Here is a 24,883-nt window from a genome sequence, read left to right on the forward strand (position 1 = left end):
CTGGGAACTACCAACCTGTCAGCCTGACCTCTGTTCCTGGGAGGATCATGGAACAGATCCTCCTAGAAGCTACGCTAAGGCACATGTAGGATAGGGAAATGATTTGAGACAGCCAGCATGGCTTCACCAAGGGCAAGTCTTGCCTGATCAACCAAGTGGCCTTCTATAATGGAGTAACTACATCAATGGACAAGGGAAGAGCTATGGATGTCATCTTAACGGACTTCTGTAAGGTCTTTGACATGGTCCCCCACAACATCCTTCTCTCTAAATTGGAGAGATATGGATTTGATGGGTGGACTGTTCGGTGGATGAGGAATTGGTTGGATGGTCGCATCCAGAGGGTAGTGGTCAACAGCTCAACATCCAGATGGAGACTGGTGACAAGTGGTGTCCCTCAGGGGTTCATACTGGGACCAGTACTGTTTAAGATCTTCATCAATGACACGGACAGTGGGATCAAGTGCAGCCTCAGCAAATTTGCAGACAACTGCAAGCTGAGTTGTGCGGTTGACATGCCTGAAGGACAGGATGCCATCCAGAGGGACCTGGACAAGCTCAAGAAGTGGGGCCATATGAACCTCATGAGCTTCAACAATACCAAGTGCAAGGTCCTGCACATGGGTCGGGATGACCTCTGGTATCAAATAAAGACTGGGGGATGAACGGATTGAGAGTAGCCCTGAGGAGGAAGACTTAGGGGTACCAGTGGATGAAAAGCTGGACATGACCTGGCAATGTGCATTTGCAGCCCAGAAAGTCAACCGTGTCCTGGGCTGCATCAAAAGAAGCATGGCCAGCAGGTCAAGGGAGGTGATCCTGCCCCTCTGCTCTCGTGAGACCCCACCTGGAGTACTGCATCCAGCTCTGGAGTCCTCAGCACAGAAAAGACATGGACCTGTTGGAGTGAGTCCAGAGGAGGGCCACAAAAATGATCAGAGCGATGGAACACCTCTCCTATGAGAAAAGGCTGAGAGAGTTGGGGTTGTTCAGCCTGGAGAAGAGAAGGCTCCAGGGAGACCTTATTGTGGCCTTTCAATACTTAAAGTGGGCTTATAAGAAAGATGGGGACAGACCTTTTAGCAGGGCTTGTAGCGATTGGACAAAGGGTTGTAGTTTTAAACTAAAAGAGGGTAGGCTCAGACTAGATATAAGGAGGAAAAGTTTTACAGTGTGGGTGGTGATCCACTGTGGGCAACCTGTTCCAGTGTTTGTAGATGCCCCATCCCTGGAAACATTCAAGGTGAGGTTGGACAGGGTCCTGAGCAACCTGATCTAGTTGAAGATGTCTGTGAACTGAAAATATCTGCCTGAAAGTTGTATATGTAAGTACTCAATGAACTGGTAACACACAGAGGCAAATACGAAAGAAGAGGAAAGCATATTTGCTTCAAAGAAAAAATTTCAGGTCATTAAAAGGAAATACATTGTAAAGTTTATCCCTCCAAGAAAGATCTTGACCTCAATAAGCAACGACTGTGTCCTGTCTTTGGCCGGGATAGAGTTAATTTTCTTCCTAGCAGCTGGCATAGTGCTGTGTTTTGGATTTAGGACAAGAATGATATTGATAACACACTAATATTTTAGTTGTTGCCAAGCAGTCAAGGACTTTTCAGCTTTTCAAACCAGCGTGCCAATGAGAAGGCAGGGGGCACCCAAGTGGCTGGGAGCCAGGACAGCTGACCCAAACTGGCCAAAGGGATACTCCGTACCATGTGATGTCATGCTCCGTATGTAACCGGGGGATTGACCGGGGGGATTGACCGGGAGGCAGCGTGGCTCAAGAGCTAATTGAGCATCAGCTTTGGGTGGTGAGAAGTTGTGCTGGGCATCACTTGTTTTGTATATTCTTTTATTATCATCATCATTATTATTATTCTCTTCCTTTTCTGTTCTATTAAACTGTCTTTATCTCAATTCACGAGTTTTCCTTTTTTTTTTTCTTTGCCATCTTCTCCCCCATCCCACTGTGGTGGTGAGGGAATGAGCAAAGGGCTGTGTGGTTGTTTTAGCTGCCTGCCAGGTTAAACAATGACAGACTGTTACCAAATATTCTATTTGTTCATACTCTGTAGCTATGCTGTGAGACAACACCTAATTTTTTTAAACAATGAAACCACCTGTTCAATTTATTATATGGCATAAATAATAATAGCCTTGAGCATGTGGTTTCTCAAGGTTAAAGATACAAGTGCCATGATGCTCTGGTTACATTATTAAGATTCGAGTCACCCAGCTCCTTATGGCTACAGATAACATCTAATCAGTTAATCAAAGATAAACCAAAACAGATAACTGGATGTCAAAATCATTAATCTTACCTGACAGGCAGATGTAAGTTAAATATTCACCCTGACCTCCAGTAGCTAGGAAAGGAATCTTTTTTTTTGTTCTTCTTTTAACTTGGACAGCTCCCAGCATCCTTTCATCGTGTGGGGCAAAAATTTCTTTGCTGATTGCAGATTTGGCATTCATTGTAGATCACAGATATAGCAGACTGCTGCTCTCTAAAAATAGAATCATAAATAAAAGAAAAAATTAGAAACTCCTAAGTTATGTGAAAGTCCAGCTAACTTACATGGGTATTAGCAGCTCTGACCTTCAAATAAAGTTTTTAATGATTGAAAGAATTTAGAAGATGACTTCATGCACTTAGAGGAAGAATTTTCAAAGTATCTAAGAGTATTCACTTAAGTTCTCCACACTTCTTAAATTCTCTTAAACTAGCTTAGTTTATTTTGGGCAGAAGCTAGTGTTCACACTAGCACTTCACTATGATGCAAAAAGTCTTCTCAGAGGGACACCCTGTAACTTCCGGCTGCATAAAAGCTTCATTAATTCCCTCTCTGGTAACTGGAGGGAAGCTCATCTGTGCCACAGACAGGGAAAGCACTGCAAGGGCATAGGGAAGAAGAAGCACTGTTGAGTTCATCAGTGTCCTCTCTGAGCTTGGTTGTGCTGGCAGGCAAGAAGTCACCTTCACAGAAGATACAGAAAGCTTCAGACTCAGTAAAATTGTTCCTTCAGGAGCTCTGCTCTTGGTGACAATACTTGATTAAGCAGCTCCTGCATCTCTTGCAGCTTCAGCACCTCATCCTCTCAACTCCTCTGTAATTACCAACTGGGCAACTGCACAGAAACAGTGTCACAGAAACCAAACGGGTTCATGCAGACAAAACCACAACTCCTCTTTTCTGCTAAGTCATTTTGAGACAGGTCAGTTCCTCAATGTGGTGCATAAGAAAACAGCACCGTCAACTTTTGGAAGAGAAAAAAAAAAAAGTAGAGAACAGGGAGGGAGAAGGAGGGAAGCTGCTTATTCAGGTGTGTGCAGCAAAAGAAATGTCGATCTGACCACAGCTCAGAGGAGCCTAGCTAAAGGAGAGAGAACTCAGTTACAGAGGGGACATTAACAGGCTCTTCATGTAGACAGCATCACAATTATAACTCCAATTAGTTCTGCACTGAAATCTGTTAGTAAGTATATAGGACCCACTGATAGAGACTGCAGAATGCCCCTTTAAATTGTTCAAATACAATGATGCTCCAATACACATACATTAAATTCCACATCTCCATATTATTAAGACTTTGAAGTCCACAGATCTTTTTTGACATCCTTAGCTTTTTGACTATGACTAAGATCATATTCAGGTCTCAACTACTGAAGCCAGAAATTCTGCCTGTGGGATCACTTGATATTTGCCACAATTTAACTATTAGAAAACATAGATAAATCCCAGACAAATTAGATTATGAAGCCAATAGAGTCATGGATCCATTATTTTTAGTGTGCATACTACCAGCAAAGTAATTGTCTTAACACCTTCAATCTTAACATCTTGTTGGCACTTATTTATGGTATTCCCTTATCATAAAAAAAAAGAAAAAAAAAAAGAAAAACAGAAAGAAAGAGCAAGCAAGCTGTATTCATCGAGGTGTGAGAGAGCACAACTTAGTCCAAATCAAATTCAGCACCTACTTCTTTTGGGTATCTATGCAAATATAATCCTTTGCCAAAATAATCTGTAATAGTATACCTCAGTTAACCAATATAGAGGCAATGCTAAAACTTGTCAGAATTTGCCTAAGTCATTTAACACACACCTTTACAAAAGTCAATTGCATTTATAAAATGGCCCCATCAAAACAAAAATCCAGATCAATTTCAAAGGAAGAAAGAATCTGCAGCTCCTGAAAAGATGTGATTTCTTAACTCCTGCCGTATAGGTTATCTATCCTTTAACAACAAATATATCAACAACAAAAAAAAAAAACCCCAACCAAAAACAAAAGAATAAGTTTACCTGCTAGTTACTTAGAAAAGAATGTTTTCACATTCATGTTCATTACACCATAATTTTCTTCTGCTCTGTGTTATGAAAATATTTGCAGTATATCTTACACCAGCATGTGAGCTGTTGGCACATTATAACTAGGTTTTGGGTTGATTTAAAAAAAAATAATTCAAGGCCACTGTCAATGACTATGGGTTTAATCACAGAGACCTCCTTCTGACTGAGATAGAGACTGATAAACTTTGCAAAAATAACTTCAGTCTCAGACCTTCACATGCTTAAAGAATTTTCAATAAATAGCTTAATGAGAAAACGTACACAAACGCTGTCAAGTAACAATATGCTTGAGTTACATACAACTGGAAAAGTGCTCTCCAGCTTGCAATGATCTGATGCTGTTAATTCTGCAACTGAGTGGTTGAATAGATGTTCTCAGACATTTTCTTGAGGTTCACACACTGCAAAATAAAGTGTGATTTCAAATATATACTCAGTGATGTAAAGGCTTCCTGGATTAAGAGAGGATGTAAGTTTCCCTTACCTACAGTTGATTATAGCAGAAAATGTTATTGGTTTATAGCTGCAAAACTTTCACACAGTACTTCAAGATTTACTTTAAGGATATTACAAGCAATAGATCGCACTGTATATAGCTGGATTTGATAAGGCTCTGCTGCAAGCCAAACAAACAAGAGACACTATCCAAATCCTATTTCATAGATTTCCCAAATCATTTTGCTTCATACGTGTACTGCAACTTAGAGCATGAAATCTGAATGATTGCCACATACACAGTAACCCAAAATAAATGCAAAACCTAGGAGATTTAATTAACATATCTATGTAGACATATTCTATATCTCTCAATGCAAGTGCTTTTATGCATGAACAATATACAAATCCAACTTTAAATAAAGGCCAGATCAACTCAGTATCCCAAGACAGAATAGATCTCCTCTTTTAGTACAGGTACAGAAGAAAATAACATAGAACAATCAAATATTGCATTTATTGCTGCATGGTGTTATTTGCTTTGCAATTAAGCTGTTTTCATATACATCCACGAGAAGCTGTACATAGACAGACACAGTAGACACCAAACGTTGTAACTAGAACCTCCGACTAAAGTGTGTGCTCACTGCCTAGGAGGTTGTGATCTTTCCGTCCCCAATACTTGGTTTACAACAGCCTCAGATGCGAGAATTAAGCTATAAATCTAATGCAGCATACTTGATGTGATTGCTGAAGCTAACATGGAAACTGACACTAGCACAAACCACAAAAGCCTATTTATTTAAAAAAGAAAACAATTAAATGTGCCTGTGTGCAAACAGACTTCTGAGACTGAGCTGTCAGTATAGTTTGGATGAAGTTGTTTCCCCTAAGTTAAAAAAAAGGAAAGCAAAGGTTATATTAAAGTCTTATGTAAGCAAAACACTCCAGCACTCCTCTTTTTCAAAAGCAGGCGTAATGCGATCTTTTTATTAGCCTTACTAAAAAATATGGAAGACTTGCTCAAGGAACATGAATAAGTCCCTTTTTTTCCCATTCTCCAACAAAACCAGCTCTTTTCATCTAAAAAAAGAGATGCTGGCTGTACACGCAAAACTTCATGGAGTACATGCAGATTCCCTTACACAGTAATGCTTGTTCTCGGCACACATTCCAGGATGAATTCAAACCACCAGCAGTTTCCATTCATGGCCCATGCAGACTCACACACATTGGAATGCAAACAGTTCCCCCCATGCTTCAATACAAAATGCCATAAAGAAGAAACTTTTATTGGAGGATCTCATGGCACTCCAAGACGGTGCATTACTGCTCACAACGTTTACCCCTCTGTGGCAAGAGGGATTTAAATGTTTCAGTAAATGTAAGAGTCTTTAAAGAGAGCCCACATTTGCTGCCTGACATGCTTTCCTTTTTCCATGTACTTAATTCCGTTCAAATTATTATAATGATGCTTTTGGCTGAACGAAGAAAATTCCATTTTCCTCCCGTAGATTTTTATTCCAGCCATCTTAGCCTTATGGAAGAGGATGTCAACATTTACACTGTGCCCCCAGCACTCAACAGAAACACCTGAGAGTGAAGATTTCCCCTGTGGATTTGAACTAGTGTCTGCAATCCACTACCCATTTGCATCTTCTCAAATCTTTATCTGCTCCAATTCTTCTCACTGATATTTCTATCACTAAAAACTCCTCCTAGGAACAGCTGACCATTCCTCTACATGTGCGTGTGAGGGGATGGGGATTAAAGGTAATTTCTAAAAAAAACATTTAAATAAAACCAAGATATTTAAGCTGATGACTTTACAGATCCCACACATTTAGTAACAAAAAATTTGGACTGTTTTCTGGTCAGCCACAATTTGATTGTTTTTGGGCAGACAGCCACTGAGCAGCTGACTTATCTTTACATCCAGATGTTTTATAGCACCATGCAAGTAAGTGGAAAAAAGGAGATTTACAGTATCTTTGTTGAGGTACTGGTACAGAGAAGGAACTGGGGAAACTAATCCTCAGCATGCAGAATTTAAATAGCAGTAAATTAGCAAGGAAAAATGAAATAAGAAGCAAAAGAAGGAAGAACAAGTAATGTTTTCCAAAAAAAGAAAAAAAACATTCAGTACGTTAAGTCTTGCTGTTTTCATGGATCTTTAGTTTAATCACAAACAGGGATGGGCTCATAGGAGAGGCTAACCACTGAAATGCTGCTTGCAGTGTGAAATCTCAGCAACCAACTATTGCTGGACTGCACTGATAGCTCTAGCAAGCACTCAAATCTGCTCTTAATAAAGCCACCATCCTGACAGAAGACCTCTACTTTAGGAAATCATTGCAAAACACCATTATTAAAAGCCCAGCTTCCACTATTGTGATATTTGTCCGGTATTTACTTGCTGAAAGTGCTGAGACTACATATTTGATCATTACCATTCATCAAAATTTTGTATTTGTTGTTGTCTCAAACAAATAGCTAGCAGAACTCTAGAGAAGTACAAAATCATTGTTAAACCAAGACAAATAGCAAAAAACAAATATTAGAACATACAATTTCTAGAGTTGGTTTGCAAGAGATTTATTAAGCTTAACTCTATCCTAAAAGCTTAACACCAAGTTTAATTAGCTCTGCAAACAAGCAGATCAACCTTACTTAAAACAGTTGAGGTAAAAATCTTCAAAAGGCTTGAACGTAACAGAAAGATCGGAGTATTTTCTCTCATTGTTCTGTTTGAGAAATCTATTTTTGCTTGAGAGATTTTTATTTATTTAAATTGGGACAGTACCAGAAACCACTGTACAGGCGAGAAAAATTCCACTACAGCCTACTAGCATGAGTTCATGATTTTTCTAAGTATTTACTGTGTGTGTGTGGGGGGGGGAAATCTTTCCAGAGTTATTTGTAGGCAGTGACATTTCCAATTCACTTTTTCAAATAAGCTTTCTGTGATAACTGATTCATTTGAATAAAATATTAATTCTAAAATATGAAAATTATGAAATCATAAATGTATCTGTGGCAACTTAAAATAGAAACAAGAAACATTGGTTTAATTACATATATAATTACAAAGTAAACTGCCCAATCAAGCTGAACTGGACATAAGCAGACTTTAGGGAGCAGTGGCTCCTAATTCTAAGACTTGAGTGTCTTTCTTGCAATAAAATGACTTTTTTTATTTCTTTTAAGTGGACCCCACAGAGACTTTATACTGTAGCCCACCTGATCCAAGAACAATGTTTGGCAGAATGTACTGCAAGTTAGAAATACAAACCTTCTTAACTTTTTTTTTTTAAACAAGCGAAGAGGTCTAGTTACAAGGGATTTAATAGTGTTTCAGCATTATTTACTGACCCATTATAGCCGCCTGGTTTGAATGATCTAAGAATCTCTCAAAAGAGTCCTAGAACAAGGAAAAGGAATGGGCAAGGATATACTGGGTACCATACTTTGTGGTCTTAGAACATGTGATGTTTTCATCAAGAAAAAAAAAGAAATAAAGAGGAGGACCAAAGTGCAGAGCAGTAATATGTTAAAGTCAGGCAAAAGTAGTTAGTTAGTGCCTAAATATTGATGTTTCACATGTTTCTTCGCCTGAGGCAAGCAGCCTAAGGCCTTAGGCAATTCCTACAACCTTTCACCCCAAAGGAAAGTGGTCTGAGTTCTGTGCAAGTTGTATGGACCTGTGGATCTAAAGGGATCAAATGCATCAAGAGCTCTGAATGGAATATGTATTTATAAAGAAGCATGAAAAGAGGTATGCAGAACAGAAAGGTACCTTTGAGTTTATATCATCCAGTGCCTCAGTCTGGCAGACCATAACACAATCATTTTAAAAAATGAACAAGGTTCACCTAGAAGTTTTGTTTACTTCCCTCCATCACCCCCAAAAAATCCCAAACATCTACTTACAATGACAGATTATCAAGGACGTCACAGAAATCCCACAAGTGGGTAAATGAGAACCAGCCCCACTTTCACGTAGAAGACAAAGCAGCTGTTTTCATTCCTGCACTCTGCTCTAGAGTGAGAGAGTGAGAGGCATACATTATCATCATAACCAATACCCTTACTTCCTCAAGCCAGATGGTAGCAAAAGCAGAAGATGCAACATCACTTGATTCTTTTGAGACTCTGTGTCCCCAAACTCTCCCCAAGAGATACAATGAAGTAGGAAGTGGTACAAGAAGGCACCAAAGAGGCACACTGATGGATGGGTTACTGTATATTCTAGGTCAAACAATTTTTTCTTGTTCTGACAAGAAAATAACAACTCCAGATCTAGCAGCTAATGTCCTAGTAAAGAGTATGGTGGGTCCCAGCTAAACTATGCTTACAAGAGGATGTTAATTCTGAGGTGAACCTACAGTATTCCAAGCTGAAAAAATCCAACTCAAATATAAGACGCATAACATTTCTGTACCGGAATTCTGTGTATGAACAGCTGCAGACAGTTACTAAACAGGCATGCAAGAAAACAACCATACATTCAAGAACTGCAGCAAATTAAAATGAATTGCTGCTCATGTCTTCTTAGTATTTTGGATCAAGACTATACTTATAAGAAGTTGATAAAATAATAATGCAAGAATTGATGGACATCATGGACATGCATTCTCTCAGCATTTTCTCTACAGCCAAGAGCAGCAGTGTTCCCTAAACGTGCTTTCCCCGGGACCCCATATGGACAGCTGGGGGTGCTTCTGAGGGATGCCCCAGGGAGGGAAAGGCACCTCAGCAGAAGGTGGTACAGCCCTGTCAGGGCCTCTCCGAGTGAAGAGCAATGGCTGGGGACCCACTCAGAGAGCTGCTTATTACAAGAGTCCCTAAATCTGAAAGTCATCATTGTTTGGGAACATATGAATTTGAAAATAATGATGGATAACGTCACATTAAGTGGCACCATCCACACAACGAAATTGTTTGCCATAAGGTAACCGAGAACTGCTTGGGAAGACTGCTGTTGGAGTCATCTTGCTGAAACGGAAATGTTTTGAATCTCACAAACAGATTCACAGAGAAACTTAGGAACTGCCAGATGTTATAACAAAGCCCCAGAGACACCACATTTGCATTTGTGGGAAGTTGTATTTATTACTTCAGGACACTGGGACATTCATAGCAGTAAGAACTACTACTTCCACATAGCAACATATGAAAATCATAGTCTTAAGAGGTCAGCTTAATTCTTATGACCTTTTAGATATTTTTAGATGTTAAGACCAGTTATTACATCTGCCCTTAGACTTTTATTTGCAGGCTGAACTATCACAGTTTCTTCTGTCATTCCTCACAGATTTCTTGTTCCAGACACCTCACCTCTCTAGACTTTTTCCCATGGGCCTACATTTTTTTTGAAATGCAATCCTCAAACCTGGACTCACAGCTTCATTTATGGTACTGGGAGTCAGCTGGAAGAACTACTTGGTCGGTCACTGGAACAGGATCCCCAGGGAAGTGGTCATGATGCCAAGCCTGTCAGAGTTCAAGGAGCATCTGGATGACGCTCTTGATCATATGGTTTAGTCCTAGGTAGTCCTGCGAGGAGCAGGGAGTTGGACTTAATGATCCTCATGGGTCCCTTTCAACTCAAGACAGTCTATGATACTTTATAGACCTTACAGTGAACGCTGTAGCTTATAGAGCTACTGCCATACATGGATCTTTTGCAACTGGTCTTTTGCTGACGAGAACTTTAGTTGAACATCTACCATGTTCTTCAATCCTTTTCTGAAAAAAAAGACATCTGACATCTGAGTAACTAATTATTTCCAGTAAACTGGGGATTTTTGTACTTACTACTTTCAGGCTATTTCACCAATACCGTAAGGTCATTTTAAATTCCAGTCCTGTCTTTCATCACTTGCAGGTCTCTCGATTGACACCCATCAAAAGTCAGGATGTACATTCTGCGTGCCATCACTATAGTCAGTTAAAACTGTTTGAGACATAAGACAGCATCTCTTCACTCCTCCAGTTAGAACTAGAAAGATCCTAACTCCTTTGAATACACTTCTACAATCGTTTGTGTGTTCCTACATCTTATGCTACTTCCATGTAAACTTAATTTCCTCAGTTCACTCATGACTAATGTCACATGAGACAGTATCAAAGGCACCACTGAAGTTTAGATATATCTGCTAGTTTCAACTTACTCATATGGCCTAATACTTTATCACAGAAACAAATCAATTGGTTTGAATTATTTTATTTAGTCCTCTCTCCATTTGTTCCATTGTTTGTCCAATATTTTGGCAAAGAAAAATAATTTAAAAAAAGAAATTAAAGAATCTTGGTGAGAATTGTGCGGCCCACATCGCACAGGGAATGAGGAACTGAACTGAAGGACTGCCGTTTGGAGCATGCAGAGTTTATTTCAGCAATTCGTGTTGTTTCACATTTAATTTATGCCCACCTCGTGTATTTGTGCTGGCAGAAATTATTTATTTCACTGTGCACTTTTCTTCCTTATCACAGCACAAGTGCTTATGTGGTAGTGCAGTGAAGTAGACAAGAGAATTAATCCAGGTTTAATCCAGTTTACAAGAAGAAAAATAGTGATTAGTTTTGGTTTTACTCATACCAGCTCCCTGACTCAAGACTGCTGCAGCTGTGTGTCAGCACATGGGAAGGAAGAGCAGGGGTAAGGTTAGGGTTGCCTTAGGCACCAGCAGCATTAGATTACAAGGATCATGAAACTGTGGTTTAGAGACAGAACCTGAAATGTCAGGAGCTTTCATCAAATAGAGAAATTGGCTGACTGAAGACATGGCACAGAGCCAATCTAGACAAAACTTGCAACAAAGAACCAAACTGAACAAAGTGGTAAAACAGAGGAGTTCATATGGGGCTTCTTGATAAGAACAAACGTGTCTCAAGATAGGAGCAAATTTCTTGGTATACAGACTCCATTATTCATTGGGATAAACAGAGGCATAGCAAAAAGGCAGGCTGAAAGTTAGGCTCTGTTAGCATGCAGTGTGATTTCTGCACTAAATCAGAACCTGCTGCATATAGGAATATACACAAATATTATGCAATGCTATTCCTGCAGTATATCCTACATAACTAGAACACACTAAGTCACGGCAGCTACTCTGGCAAGGCATCTCATAGGAACGTGATTTTGCCTTATTAGCATGAACAACCACAGATGCTCAATAAGGACAAACTGCAAGTACTAAGCACTGATCACTGAAAAATCAGATGTTAAACGGATTCCTAATTCAGTGTACAGGTTGCCAGAGAGATAGGGTATTACTACAGTATTAGTTGAAGATGTTTTAAAGAAAAAACAAAACCCAACAAACTGTTTCAATTAACAGCTAGCATATAGTACTCTTGCCACTGGCTTACTCCAACTAGAATACCTCAGTACACTCTTAAAACATGTTTTTCAAATCCTCACGGTTCCATTTCCAGTCCTCCTCACATAATTGGTATTGGTACAAACTGCAAATTTCTGCACATTACAAGCATCTATTAGATGGAATATTCCAAGAGAAGCAGGGAACAAACCTGCAACACCCACAGCTGAAAAAAGAGATGTAAGCTCTCTACCACTATGTTCCTTTATATTACTTTAATGCTGGGGAAGAGTACAAAAGCAGAGTAATATAATGGGATAAGATGAAACATCAAGGGATTAAAGTGTTCTATTTCATCCATCCAAGGTGAATCAACTTTCTCTGATAAGTATGAATTTTTTTTTTAATCACTCCAAATGTGTGAGCAAAATCACTTACTAGCAAAATGCGTAATTCTTTTAAGAATGGAATATATCAGGTTCTAAGGATGTCAGAATCTCTGTAAGGGCAGAGAGACCTCTGTAAAGCATTACGCCAATGTTTTACTTGAGAGAAAACAAGAACTTGTAGTAAACCATCTGTTGGCAGTGTCCAGACATTTTCTAGCAGTTAACTAAATACAGGTTTTTTTCTGGCAAATAACACAAGCTGAACATATTTCTGACATGCTGCATACTTCTTCCCGGGAATCCTCCAACAGTAAGCATCACCCATTTCAAAACAGGTGACCCAATAAAGTTTGCAAAACTGTGAAGAGTCCCGCAAGCTGAAGAAATTATGAAAAACTGGTCTGCTCCAGTTCAAGGGATATTATCATCTCAGGAATTATTAAAAATGCCTGTGTTGGGTTTGCGTAGCAGGGTTTGGTAGCGGGGGGGGCTACAGGGGTGGCTTCTGTGAGAAGCTGCTAGAAGCTCCCCCTGTGTCTGACAGAGCCAATGCCAGCCGGCTCCAAGAGGGACCCGCCACTGGCCAAGGCCGAGCCCATCAGCGCCTCTGTGATAACATATTTAAGAAGGGGAAAAAAAAACAGTTAGGGAGAGCTTTTGCAGCCAGAGAGAGGAGTGAGAAGATGTAAGAAACTCTGCAGACACCAAGGTCAGAGCAGAAGGAGGGGCAGGAGGTGCTCCAGACACCAGAGCAGAGATCCCCCTGCAGCCCGTGGTGAAGGCCATGGTGAAGCAGGCTGTCCCCCTGCAGCCCATGAAGGAAGGATGAGGAGGTGTAGAGATTCCACCTGCAGCCCGTGGAGGACCCCATGCTGGAGCAGGTGGAGGCACCTGAAGGAGGCTGTGGCCCATGGGAAGCCCACGCTGGAGCAAGCTCTTGGCAGGACCTGTGGATCCGTGGAGAGAGGAGCCCACACCAGAGCAGGTTTGCTGGCAGGACTTGTGACCCCGTGGGGGACCCCATGCCGGAGCAGTCTGCTCCTGAAGGTCTGCACCCCGTGAGAGAGACCCACTCTGGAGCAGTTCATGAAGGACTGCAGCCCGTGGGAGAGACTCACGTTGGAGAAGTTCGTGAAGGACTGCAGCCCGTGGGAGAGACTCACGTTGGAGAAGTTCATGGAGGACTGTCTCCCGTGAGAGGGACTCCATGCTGGAGCAGGGGAACGATGAGAGGAGTCCTCCCCCTGAGGATGAAGAGGCAGCAGAAACAACATGTGATGAACTGACTGTAACCCCCATTCCCCGTCCCCCTGTGCCGCTGAGGGGGGGAAGGTTGAAGCCGGGAGTGAAGTTGAGCCCGGGAAGATGGGAGGGGTGGGGGGAGGTGTTTTAAGATTTGATTTTATTTCTCATTGCTCTACTCTGTTTTGCTTAGTTATAAATTAGATGAATTCCCTCTCTCAGTTCGGTCTGTTTTGCTCGTGATGATAATTAGTGAGTGATCTCTCCCTGTCCTTATCTCGACCCACCAGCCTTTCCTTACACCTTTTCTCCCCTGCCTAGTGAATGAGGGCAGTGAGAGAGCGGCTCTGGTGGGCACCTGGCCTCCAGCCAGGGTCAACCCACCACAATGCAATTCATGGCTTTTATCCCCCCCTCTATGTTTGATTGCTTAGCTCTGTGCTCCTGACAGAATTCAGGGCAGGGGTGGGGGGAACCAAACCAAAACCGACAAAGAACCCCAAACAACACCACCCCCACTGCAAACAGATCTTGTATGAAGTCTGTCTGGGTGTGAGCTGACTGCCCTTGTTGATACAAGTTCTGGTGATCTGGTGGACTTGATGATCTTAAAGGTCTTTTCCAACCTAAACAATTCTATGATTCTATGTTTGCAGACTTTTTTTTTTTTTTTAAATGCATGGCTCATTGTTTAGTCTCACAGAAATGTAAGAAAAACCAGAATGTAAACTACTGGCTTTTTCCTCTCCCTTGATGCTTTCATAGTAATTTGCAATCAGTGGTAGAAGTATTCCATTTTAACAAGTAGAAAATTTTCATTAAACATCTAGGTGGTGGGGAGAAATCATCTTGTCAAGTGACAGCCTGTTAGGCACAAGACATTCTTCTTTTAAAGTAAAAAAAAAAGAAGATACCACTTCCCCATCTGCACTCCTTTCAATGACCAAGAAGTGACTTCTTGAGGATGTGAAAGCTCTCATCAGGTTTATGAATCTGGACAAACCAATAAGTTTTCGATTAAAATCTCTCACAGATCAGTGTGGTATTAATCAATGTATGGGATACCTGTAAAACACATAGTAATATCTTATAGTTCTACACTAAATTCCGAGACAAATAGTATAACAGCACAGTGAGAGATGAAAGAGGGGAACCTAGATAGCCAAAACAAACAAAAATCATCCCTCTCTAGTTCTTTCTATTATGTGTTTCTACATTTTCCCAAAAGAGATACATATTGGAATACCTTTCTCAATGTTTTCACTTCAAATAATTATGTGTGTTTTGCACACCAACTGAGGCAATACAACATGGAGGCATAAGAAGGTGGACCAAACAGTGGCACCTAAGCTTGTGTGAGAAACATCCTATCCAAGGAGGGGGCGTTGGACAGGATGATACAATGCAATCCCCCCGCCCCATCACATTCATTTCATAAATTTGGGAGTGATTCTATGTTTCTTGCACACAGAACTTACATTTATAACCCTTAGGCATTACCTATTTCATGTCTCAAAGTAGGAGGGCTATTAAAAAAAAAACCCAAAACATACAATGAACATCTTTCATCAGACTGATCCCAAAAGATACCAGCTCAATTAGTGTATCAGATGTCCTTTCAATCTTAATTTCACTTGCAACTTTACTGTGAATAATTTTCTCTAAGCAGCAGGCACAGCTATGGACACTGAAATAACATCATCTCTCAATATACCTTCACACAAAGACAATTATAGGACCAAATGTACACTGAATTTAGAAATATACATTTTCAAATGGACTAAGAATTTAAATCTTCCCCCTATCAAATTCAGAAGTATAATAATTGATGTCCACAGCAACAAATTCTCTGCAATGATTCTGTGCCAAAATCAACTTAATGCATCCCACATCTAGTGCTGAGCTGTAAACATTGATATTACAAACAAAATGACACCTCCAACCTTCAAACTGCTTGCTGCCAGAAACCATCTAAAAAAATACAAAAAGATATTTCACATGGCAACACTCTTAGATAAAATGGCATCCAACTGAAAGAACAAGCACATATCCCATACAGTCTTATGATTTTTATCCCACAAATACTTTCTGCAAGAGCAACAGGAAGAAATAGATTGCGTCTTTAACTAAGACATCTGAATACAACGTAAGAGAAAACAACTGCCAGCCACGCATTCCCAGTTGTGGTGTGCAGCTTAGAAAAGGAATCCATGTAGATACACATCTGGTTTTCTCAAATGTAATATTCTTTTCCCAGCATAAACAGCCTCATGAAAACCCTCCACATGTGCAAAACCAAACCACCACTATACAATAGTAGTGACCCATACACTTGCTCAAGGACAAAAATATCCAGTTACAGGTAGGAAAACTGTTTCACAAAGAAATCAATCTAGTCCTGTCCTCAGCCAAAAGCAGTTTTTCAGCACCAGCTTACGTCAGTTTAACTGCGGGATGCTACCAAATAAAGTGGTCAACATCCTTCACCTCCCAACTTTTTGCCAATTCATCAGAACACTAATCCGATACTAAAATGTGCAGCTGCACATCATTAGTATCAACACAGCGAAACTGGTGGGAATATGCACTACTTTTGGCAATAATGTACAGTTCACTGTGTTAATTCATTCTTGAAACCTTACCCTCACCTCTGCAAATGCCTTTAGAAACAAGCCTGAAAATGACATTCTTAAACTTGATTATTATTGAATCCTAAACTGATGTCTCAGAGACAATGACGTGACGTGGCCTGTTACAATGAACCTATAGACTCCTCTCCACAGCTTGCATCTTTTTCTTTCCTTACTCAACAGAACGTGTAACCTCTACTCATCCTAACACCATGCTTTACTCAAAACTATTAAACTATGCCTTTCAAGTCATCTAACAATCATCATAACTAGTTAAAAGCAATTAGGTTCAGTCAGTAATTATCACACCCTGCATCCAGAAAACTTTACAAGCATATCTTATGTTAGACCAAGTGATGTCTTTGTTATAGGCTTTTCCTTTCACATATTCTGCGGACATAGAAGAACAATGCAAAACAAAAAATTCATAAAGGTATCAGTAACATTATCTCCAGACTCCTGAAAACCACCCACCTACAAAATCAGCTACATTAAAAGAAAATGGTTAATTTAATAATATGAATGATCCTTCACTTTACCTTTTACTTTACTTTTTATTTCACACAGTCAGTATGCAAATAAATATGGCTTCAGAACCAGATACTTGTCCATTCATTCAACTAAATCACTACAACAATTTACCTCAAACACGTTCATTTCATAGTGGATAACAAGATTTAGCAAAGAAGCTTGAGAACTTACACAGATGGCTTAAATTCACAATACACATTTACAACTTCTACCACCTAAGGCTATGCTTGCATGTTTAAGGTAACTCATAATACATATAATTACAAAAGAATGACTTGTGAAGACAAACAACATACCGAAAAACTTTAAGAAAATGACAATAAGGCTCATTTCTGTGCCAGGTTCATCCACACTGAAAACAGCACTTGGGCAACATTAAGTGCATAATAAAGAAAAAGCTCGCTACATCCGCGTTAACAGACTTGCAATCTAGATGGTAGCCAGCAGTTACCCTGCACACACTTACAAGGAAGAAAAGATATAGGTGAAACAAATGTATGTTTGTCAATACAGTATGGATGCAGTCAGGAAATTTACAGAAGAGACGAATCCCAGCTTCCTCCAGTGAAGAAGGGAAGGGATACATAGAGAACATTCATTGAAATACCAGTAAAAAATTAAACAAGTACAATAACCAAGTGCAAGAGGCCCTTGATTTAGAAGCTCTTGGCAGGTGGCACATTTTGCCACAAAAGATTAAAAAAATATGTTCTCCACATTCCAGATGAAAAGGTAAAATTTGTTTCTTCAACCCATGTAACATCATCATCTCCTAGCAGGAGAGCAGAGAGAACCCAAAAATCTACCACGAGAAACAAACTGAGTATGAGCTATGCAAAAAACAAGGCAGGGGGGTCGGGAAGTCTCACTTCTCAAAGCACTGTGATGACATCAGAAGAGGAATAAATAAATTGCATTTTAAAATGAGAAGCCTTTCTATCCAACAGTCTGGGAACTCTGCTTCTGTCTGATACAACATGTTGCAGTTTCTGCAATCAGTATTTATCCTCAGAGTTTATTCTGCGAGCAAGAGGTGAAACAGCTAATGCTGATATCCAATGCTGTTTGGACAACAATGCTAGATAGAGTTCAGGATGTAAGTTTGTGTACAGTCATTACACTATTTTGTTTCATAAATAGTAATTTGCCATTTCCGGTTAACAGTGGCTGCAAAGTGGAGAACTTCACTGAGGGCTATCCTCACTCAGTGACTTCTCAGTGAAAAAGTAAACCCATTGTTTCAAAGCTATTGACTTCAAATGGATTCTGCCCTGAAATATCTCTTTTGGACAGGGAAAAGGAAAAGCATCCCCACTTCTTTGCTTTCCATCCAAGTACAAGATATGAAAGTAATTCTTTTCTTCTCCTTCTACCTGACCCCCCAGGCTGAGACAATATGTGAAGAGGTACAATTCTCCCATCAGAGTGCAATCATACATGCTCAGAGCCAGGAAAAGAGGGCTCCTCCTAAGGACTTGAACAAAACACACCAGTTTTGAAGATCCCAGCCCAGCCAGGAAGAAGAGACACTTCATTCTTCTCTGGCAATGAATATGAAATGGGGTTGTAGAAGAAGGTAGCAGGATCCCTGACTAGATTTCAGATATCTGAAAGGATACTGGGGAAAAAGGCTGCTCCCTCTCCAACACTGAACTGAACTTATAAAACACCAAACCTTGATTTTCAGAGCCTAGGAATTATTTTATTTTTGAAACCTGCAGTGTCTAAATAAAACCACGCCATTGATCCAGGAGCTGAATTGCTCATTTCCTTTACTGGAGAAACCTAGGTGCTAGTGGAGGCCAAGCCTCCACGCAGAACTGAAGGCGCTCCACAAGGTCATATTACGGAGTGTGGTTAGGGTATGGTGAAATCCAGGCTTGGGCTTTACCAACCTGGACTACAGCTATGCCAGGAGCTGGCTAGACAAGGGGACCACTCAGATAGACATGGGAAGCCATTCAGTGATAGACTGTTGTGCCCTAATGGTCTTGCCAAGTACAAAAGTAATTTGTTCATGCTTTAAGAGTCTTAGGATAAGCCTCCTTCCTCAATTTATGTGCAGCTGTTTCTTAACACATTAATGTAAATAAAAGAAACTTTGAAAATTAAAACTCCCACAGAAAATCAGACCCTGAAGAGGAAATAAGACCATGGGTGGGACTATGACTAATAGCTGGAGTACAGGATCCCACTGCTTAATGAGATTGCCAGACAGAGAATCTGAATGTGGGAACATATGCAAGAGACCCAGAGACAGGGCCACTGACCACGGTGGTAGCAAAAGATCTCAGGAAGCACGTGGGATCCAGCAGCTGAGGTATGAAACAAATGAGATTCTTTGAAGGGACTAGGACTGGATCAGTTTCCATATAAATCAAATTTAGAGATTTTATAAAGTGACAGAAAGAAGAGCTCAATGCAAGGTGATGACGCTAACCCAACTATGTACATTTCTGCCAACACAATAGTTGCTGTTCTCACCTTATGAACTACAGCACCAAATCAGAATACAGTTACACAATATCCTTGCTAGACAGTATTTCAAAACCTACACTACATCTCCTACAAAAGTCTGAAAGAATGGACTGAAGCACTGAAAGAGTCACCTCAATTTCTTCTTGCAAATTGATCATAAAAATAAACTAATAGTTCACAAATAAAACCTCAGAAAAAAGCAAGTGCAGAACAGAACAGCTTCTTTTTCAACAACCATTTTCCATCTACTAGTGCCATAATACTGCTTTTCAAGTAGTTTGTGTTTAAAATCTGATTTTTTTTGAAACATTTCTGTACTACTTTTTGCAGGCCACTCAAAGTTTTTTCCCTCAGTGATGGTATTTACCCATATATAAATTTAGGCCAAAACTCAACTGGTAGCAATATGCTGTTCCTCACCACTCTTGCCATATTGTTCATTCCCTCTCATTGTATTCAGATTCTTTCTTTTACTAGTATAGAAAATTTTGTCCGGGTCCTTTCAATCCATTTAATGGGGAAGAAAAGGAAACTGCTGTCCTGGAGGAGAGTTTCTAGTATCATAAAGGCTCAAAAGTAGAAGGCCATTTGCAAGTGCAGAAAGAAGGTAAGTTTTACCCACTTCACAATATAATTTTTCTTTCTGGAAAGCACAATGAAAACCCTTAAGTGTTCTGGTGATCACATTGCACTGAGACCAGCACAGTTCCCAAACCCATGAGTCATTCTGATCTCAGCAAAAAAAATTGCTGGGGAGACAGATGTTTTGTTTATGATGAATTCCTTCAGCACGTCTCACTCATAAAAGTATGAGGCTTCACTTTGCATGCGGAAGATAAAGCACGACAGTCATGCTCCTGCCTTACTCTTTTCTAAATGCTGTTATGTGAAAACTGAAATGGCAGTGGATGCTGCCAATGCTTGAACAACTTATTTAGGAAAAACAGTCTTGCCAATAAAGATTTAATTTCCCAGTTATGATCTGTAAAAATTTATAACTTCTAAATATTCAGGTTTCTGGCTTTAAAGTTTACTTCCATAGGTGTTATGCAACACAATCTATTATTATTTATTTCTTATGACATAAACTATGGTCCAAGTACACTTTATTAACAGATAACAAAATTGAAAGAAAACTTTCAGCACTGTTCAGTCTGACATAAAACTCAAAACAGTAGTGTTTTCATTTAGGAAGTTTTGTTAGTTAACCAATTTTTTAAAAGTCCTTCTCACTACACACTTGAATAACATCAGTGGAGTTACACTAATTTAAGAGAAGTAACCACTACATAATGTTTACCTCTTCCACCTGTAAACAAAATATTTATTTTTGTCTACCCCTAAAATGCCCAGAATCCCAATATCAACCAGTTCAACAGAGATAAATTTACTTACGATGCACATTTGTGTTCTCCTCCCCCACTCTCTATAATCACCCTATCCTCCCTTGCACATGGCTCATTGTTTTCTAACATAATACTTCCTCCTTCCTATCCGGTTTCTTTTGTAACACTACTCTAAGGTGTATCTAATTTGCATCCTAGTGAAGAAAGCGTGGCACTTCAGAACATTAATGGAAGCTAAGTATTCATACCTTAGTGAAATCCATTGGACTGGAAACCAGCTCCAAACACACTGGAAGAAACTCCTCACTTCAAATTAATTTATTTATGCTTAAATATATTACATTTCACTTGCATTTAAGGGGATCTCTGGTCTTTATTCAAAGCCCTAGATACAGCTCAATACTGCAGAAGAAAGATCTTTCTCGCAGCTTTCATACCAAATGCAAGAAGAGACCTGCATCCATGCAGCTGAAATGTTAACAATCTGGAAAAACCCTACGGCAATTAACCAGCACGCGTATCCCTTTACCCATCCGGGCTACAGATGTAGCCCAAACTAAGACTAATAACTCTAAGAAACAGACATAACTTGAGCTGGTGATGTAAGATGACTGTATGATGCATGTAACCAGCTCCTTAGTAAACTGTATGCTTATTGTGATATGAAAAATACAAACCCAAAAAACTACTATAATCACCACCTCCCTACCATCCTTGATTTTCTACTTTTGCAGCAAAGCAATCAACATGCAACTGTTAGATTCAGGTCTATTAAGAGCATTGTCAGCTATCTGATAAACATACAAAAGTACAGAACATAATAGCTAGAAGTCAGTTGTATCATAACAAGTTCAGTACACCAACCTGTCCATCAGCTGGTCACTGCCTGATAGCCAGAGAACTGCTGGGTTTACAGAAGTCATTTTGTCACACTCCCACTGCATTCTTCCCAGTAAATCTGAGATTAATCTAGTTTCAGAGCTATGAAAAGCAATATCAGAATTATCTCACTTTTCATCTACCTTCTACCTTAAACAATATAAATCAGCAAGCAAATTTCTCCCAAATAGAACTGGTAGTTGTGGTATATCAGAGAAAATACTCACACAATTTGTTTTACATAGTGCCTGTAATAAGATAAATATATTGTGCTACTAACTTCATTTATTTATGTACAGCCAACAGCAAAAACCAGATCTTATTATGCCACAAAATAAAATGAGCGCGGAAAAACTCTTGGACTTTTTGTTGTTACTGCAAACCACATGAACTTTGGCACATCAATTAGATGGACAAAGTTCTTCACATACTAATTCTTATTTAGCATAAAGGAGAAAGAAAAGACATAGATAGAGAAGGGAATAGTGGAAGTAATCCTCTTTTCTCAGCCAAGGTTTATATGTAGACTACAATTTTGCAAGAAGACATCTGCAAACAAGCTATGACAAGCTTTTCTGTAACATTCAATCTGACCAAAAAACAAAATTGTACTTTGAAAGTATCATCAAGGGTGCTTGAGTAGAAATATTAAAACTGTACAGCACCTCTTATTGTTATAGAGACGAAATTTACAATAAGCATGTCAAAGAAATAGCTAGTCAGATTTTTAAAAGCTATGTTTTATGGTGTCAAAAAAGATTGTCAGTATGTTCACAATCTTTTTGTTCTAGAAAATATCCTCAGTCCAAACTTCTGCACATCAGACAACCACCAGTGCTTCTGCTACATTTTACTCTTTTCTTGTAAAAACCCCTCATATTAAATAGGCATTTTAAACTGTTCTACTAGGTATTTTAATTTTACATCTAAAACCTTGTATAGGTTTTGTCAGGACCATGACAGGTCTTACTGGCCCTGCCTAGTCCCCCAGAGCTCCCCCACCTTGCTCACAGCCCAGGACCCCACATCAGCCCCTTGGGGCTCCCCCCACCCTGCCCAGGGCCCAGGACCCCATGTCAGCTCCATGGGGCTCCCCCCAACCTGCCCATGGCCCAGGACCCCACATCAGCCCCATGGGGCTCCCCCTACCCTGCCCAGGACCCCACATCAGCTCCATGGGGCTCCCCCTACCCTGCCCAGGGCCCAGGACCCCACGTCAGCGCCATGGGGCTCCACCTACCCTGCCCAGGACCCCCTGTCAGCCCCATGGGGCTCCCCCCACCCTGTCCATGCTCAGGACCCCACGTCAGCCCCTGCCCCAGTGATGCCACAGCAGGGCCAGTCTCCAGCTCACCACAGCCCTGCCCTGCCCAGCCATGGGCGTCACCAAGCCAGGCCCACCCGTGGGCCCACATCCTGGCCCGGCCCTACGGCCCTGTCTGACCACGGTTCCCCTCAATGGACCTGATCCTGCCCAAATCTGTTGGTGGACTGATGTCCCGCCTGGCCTCAGCTTGTCCTCATCCCCAGGGAGGTGCCCAGTGCCCCGGGTTGGGGCAGGGTTGGGGTTGCCCCCTGCCCTGACCACAAGCCACTGGGGAGCCCCTGGCCACAGGGAGCCAGCAGCCCCTAGGGCACCTGGGCAGGTTTAACCAACACGAGAAATAAAAGAGCAACTCAAAACCATGAGCAGCTGTTTGCACAAGGAACTTTAACAACAGCTTGAGTAAACTAAGCACCAGGCAGGATCCAAAGCCCGTACTGACTCAAACCTTTTGCTATCACAGAGTTATTTCAAGTCTCACTGTGACAGGGAAAGGGAAAGACAAAGGAATCGAGCAAACAAAATTGATTTTTACTTGCTTTCAGAAGGTTTTAAGTAATGGACTGCAGAGCACGAGAGAGACTACTGCAGAAGCTACCATGAAGGACGGCCAAGCCTTGAGAGCCGAGAAGCAGAAGGAAGGAACCAGAAACACCTAACCATTGCTTGCACACAGTAGCATCTCCAATTTAGCAGCACTAGCCATCCTGAGCTATTTTTCTTTTTCAAAGAAAAGGTAATTATGCAAGAGATTGCCCAGCACAGCAGCTGAGCGGCGCGAAGGAAGACAGCATTCATCTGAAAGCTATACCACTGAATCAAAACCTTTGTGGTTAGCAAGGGCAGCAAGGACTTCAGAACTGCAAATGGAAATCTTCAGAGGGAGAAACTTCTGCAGAACTGCAGTAGCAGCCTGACTTGACTTTGACCTAGAAAGGCTACACCATCCCCCTTAGTCACCGTGCCTCCGGTAGGCAAGCCTCAATGCACAGAGCCCAAGTGACTGATGATGTTCTGCAAAACGTTCACCAGCATCACAAGAACGTGCTTAGGCCTTCTGACAAACTCTGAGCTGAGATTTAATGGGAAGGAAAAACAATCCAAGCCATTCTAGTCTAATAACAGCACATTAAAAAAGTGGTTTGGTGACATTGGTAAGAAATTCAAATTAGGTAGGAGGCAAAGGCCCTGCCAAGCCTCGCCAGTTCTTCCACTCTAAGTCAAGATGATGAGATGATAACCACTTTTAACAACAGTATGATAACTAGAGAGCTCAACACATCATACCAATGTCAATAAAAATTCCTTCTTATTCAAACACATAAAAAGTAACTGCTCAGACTGCAACTGATCTTTACCAATATTTATCAACATCCTGGGCCATAGTCCCATTCTAGTGAGATGATAAACGGAGCAGGCCAGAAAGGAGAATTATGCATGAAATGTTCTCGTTCCATGGTTCAATATGGTTCCCTTTTTATACAGGTCAGCAAAAGGCAATCTTCTGAATGTCAGGGAGACTCTAGTCCATAAACTTGAAGAAATTAAAAAAGAAATCCTTGAACCTATAAGCATGTCTTAACAGGAGAAAAAAGTTCAAATAGCTAGCATTGTTATTGTACAAGTGAAACAGTGAAATTAACATTTTAAATCAGATTTTTGAGCAATTTGTACAGTTGCTGTGAAAGAGTTTCACAGATCACTAGTATGTGTAACTATTGATAAGACATTTGCAACAAACCTTTAATTAACTTTAATTAATTCTACCTCTCAAAGTACTGGCTATATATAAAATAAGAGACTGCAACTTTTTCCTGAGCAGTTAAAAGAAATTTTGAGGTCATATTTCATAATAACCCTTGGTGAATTTCAAAGGTTTCATTATTTCCCATAGGTTTTCTCCACTTTTGGTCAGTGGATGTATGAAATGAAGAGCACAACTGCCCATT

At 40.4% G+C, this 24,883-nt stretch overlaps 1 protein-coding gene across 2 annotated transcripts in view; it reads right to left on the minus strand.

Moving 5' to 3' along the window:
* The window catches only part of STXBP6 (syntaxin binding protein 6), a 141,123-nt gene that overhangs the window by 96,163 nt on the left and 20,077 nt on the right, over nucleotides 1-24,883 (minus strand). For both annotated transcript variants that reach the window (XM_054827906.1, XM_054827905.1), the window contains exon 2: nucleotides 2,322-2,507. In XM_054827906.1, the coding sequence (XP_054683881.1) occupies nucleotides 2,322-2,475 (154 nt within the window). In that variant the 5' untranslated portion in view covers nucleotides 2,476-2,507. The remainder of the gene's footprint in view (nucleotides 1-2,321; nucleotides 2,508-24,883) is intronic.

The sequence above is a fragment of the Grus americana genome, chromosome 5, assembly GCF_028858705.1.
Source record: "Grus americana isolate bGruAme1 chromosome 5, bGruAme1.mat, whole genome shotgun sequence".
Taxonomy (NCBI): Eukaryota; Metazoa; Chordata; class Aves; order Gruiformes; family Gruidae; genus Grus; species Grus americana.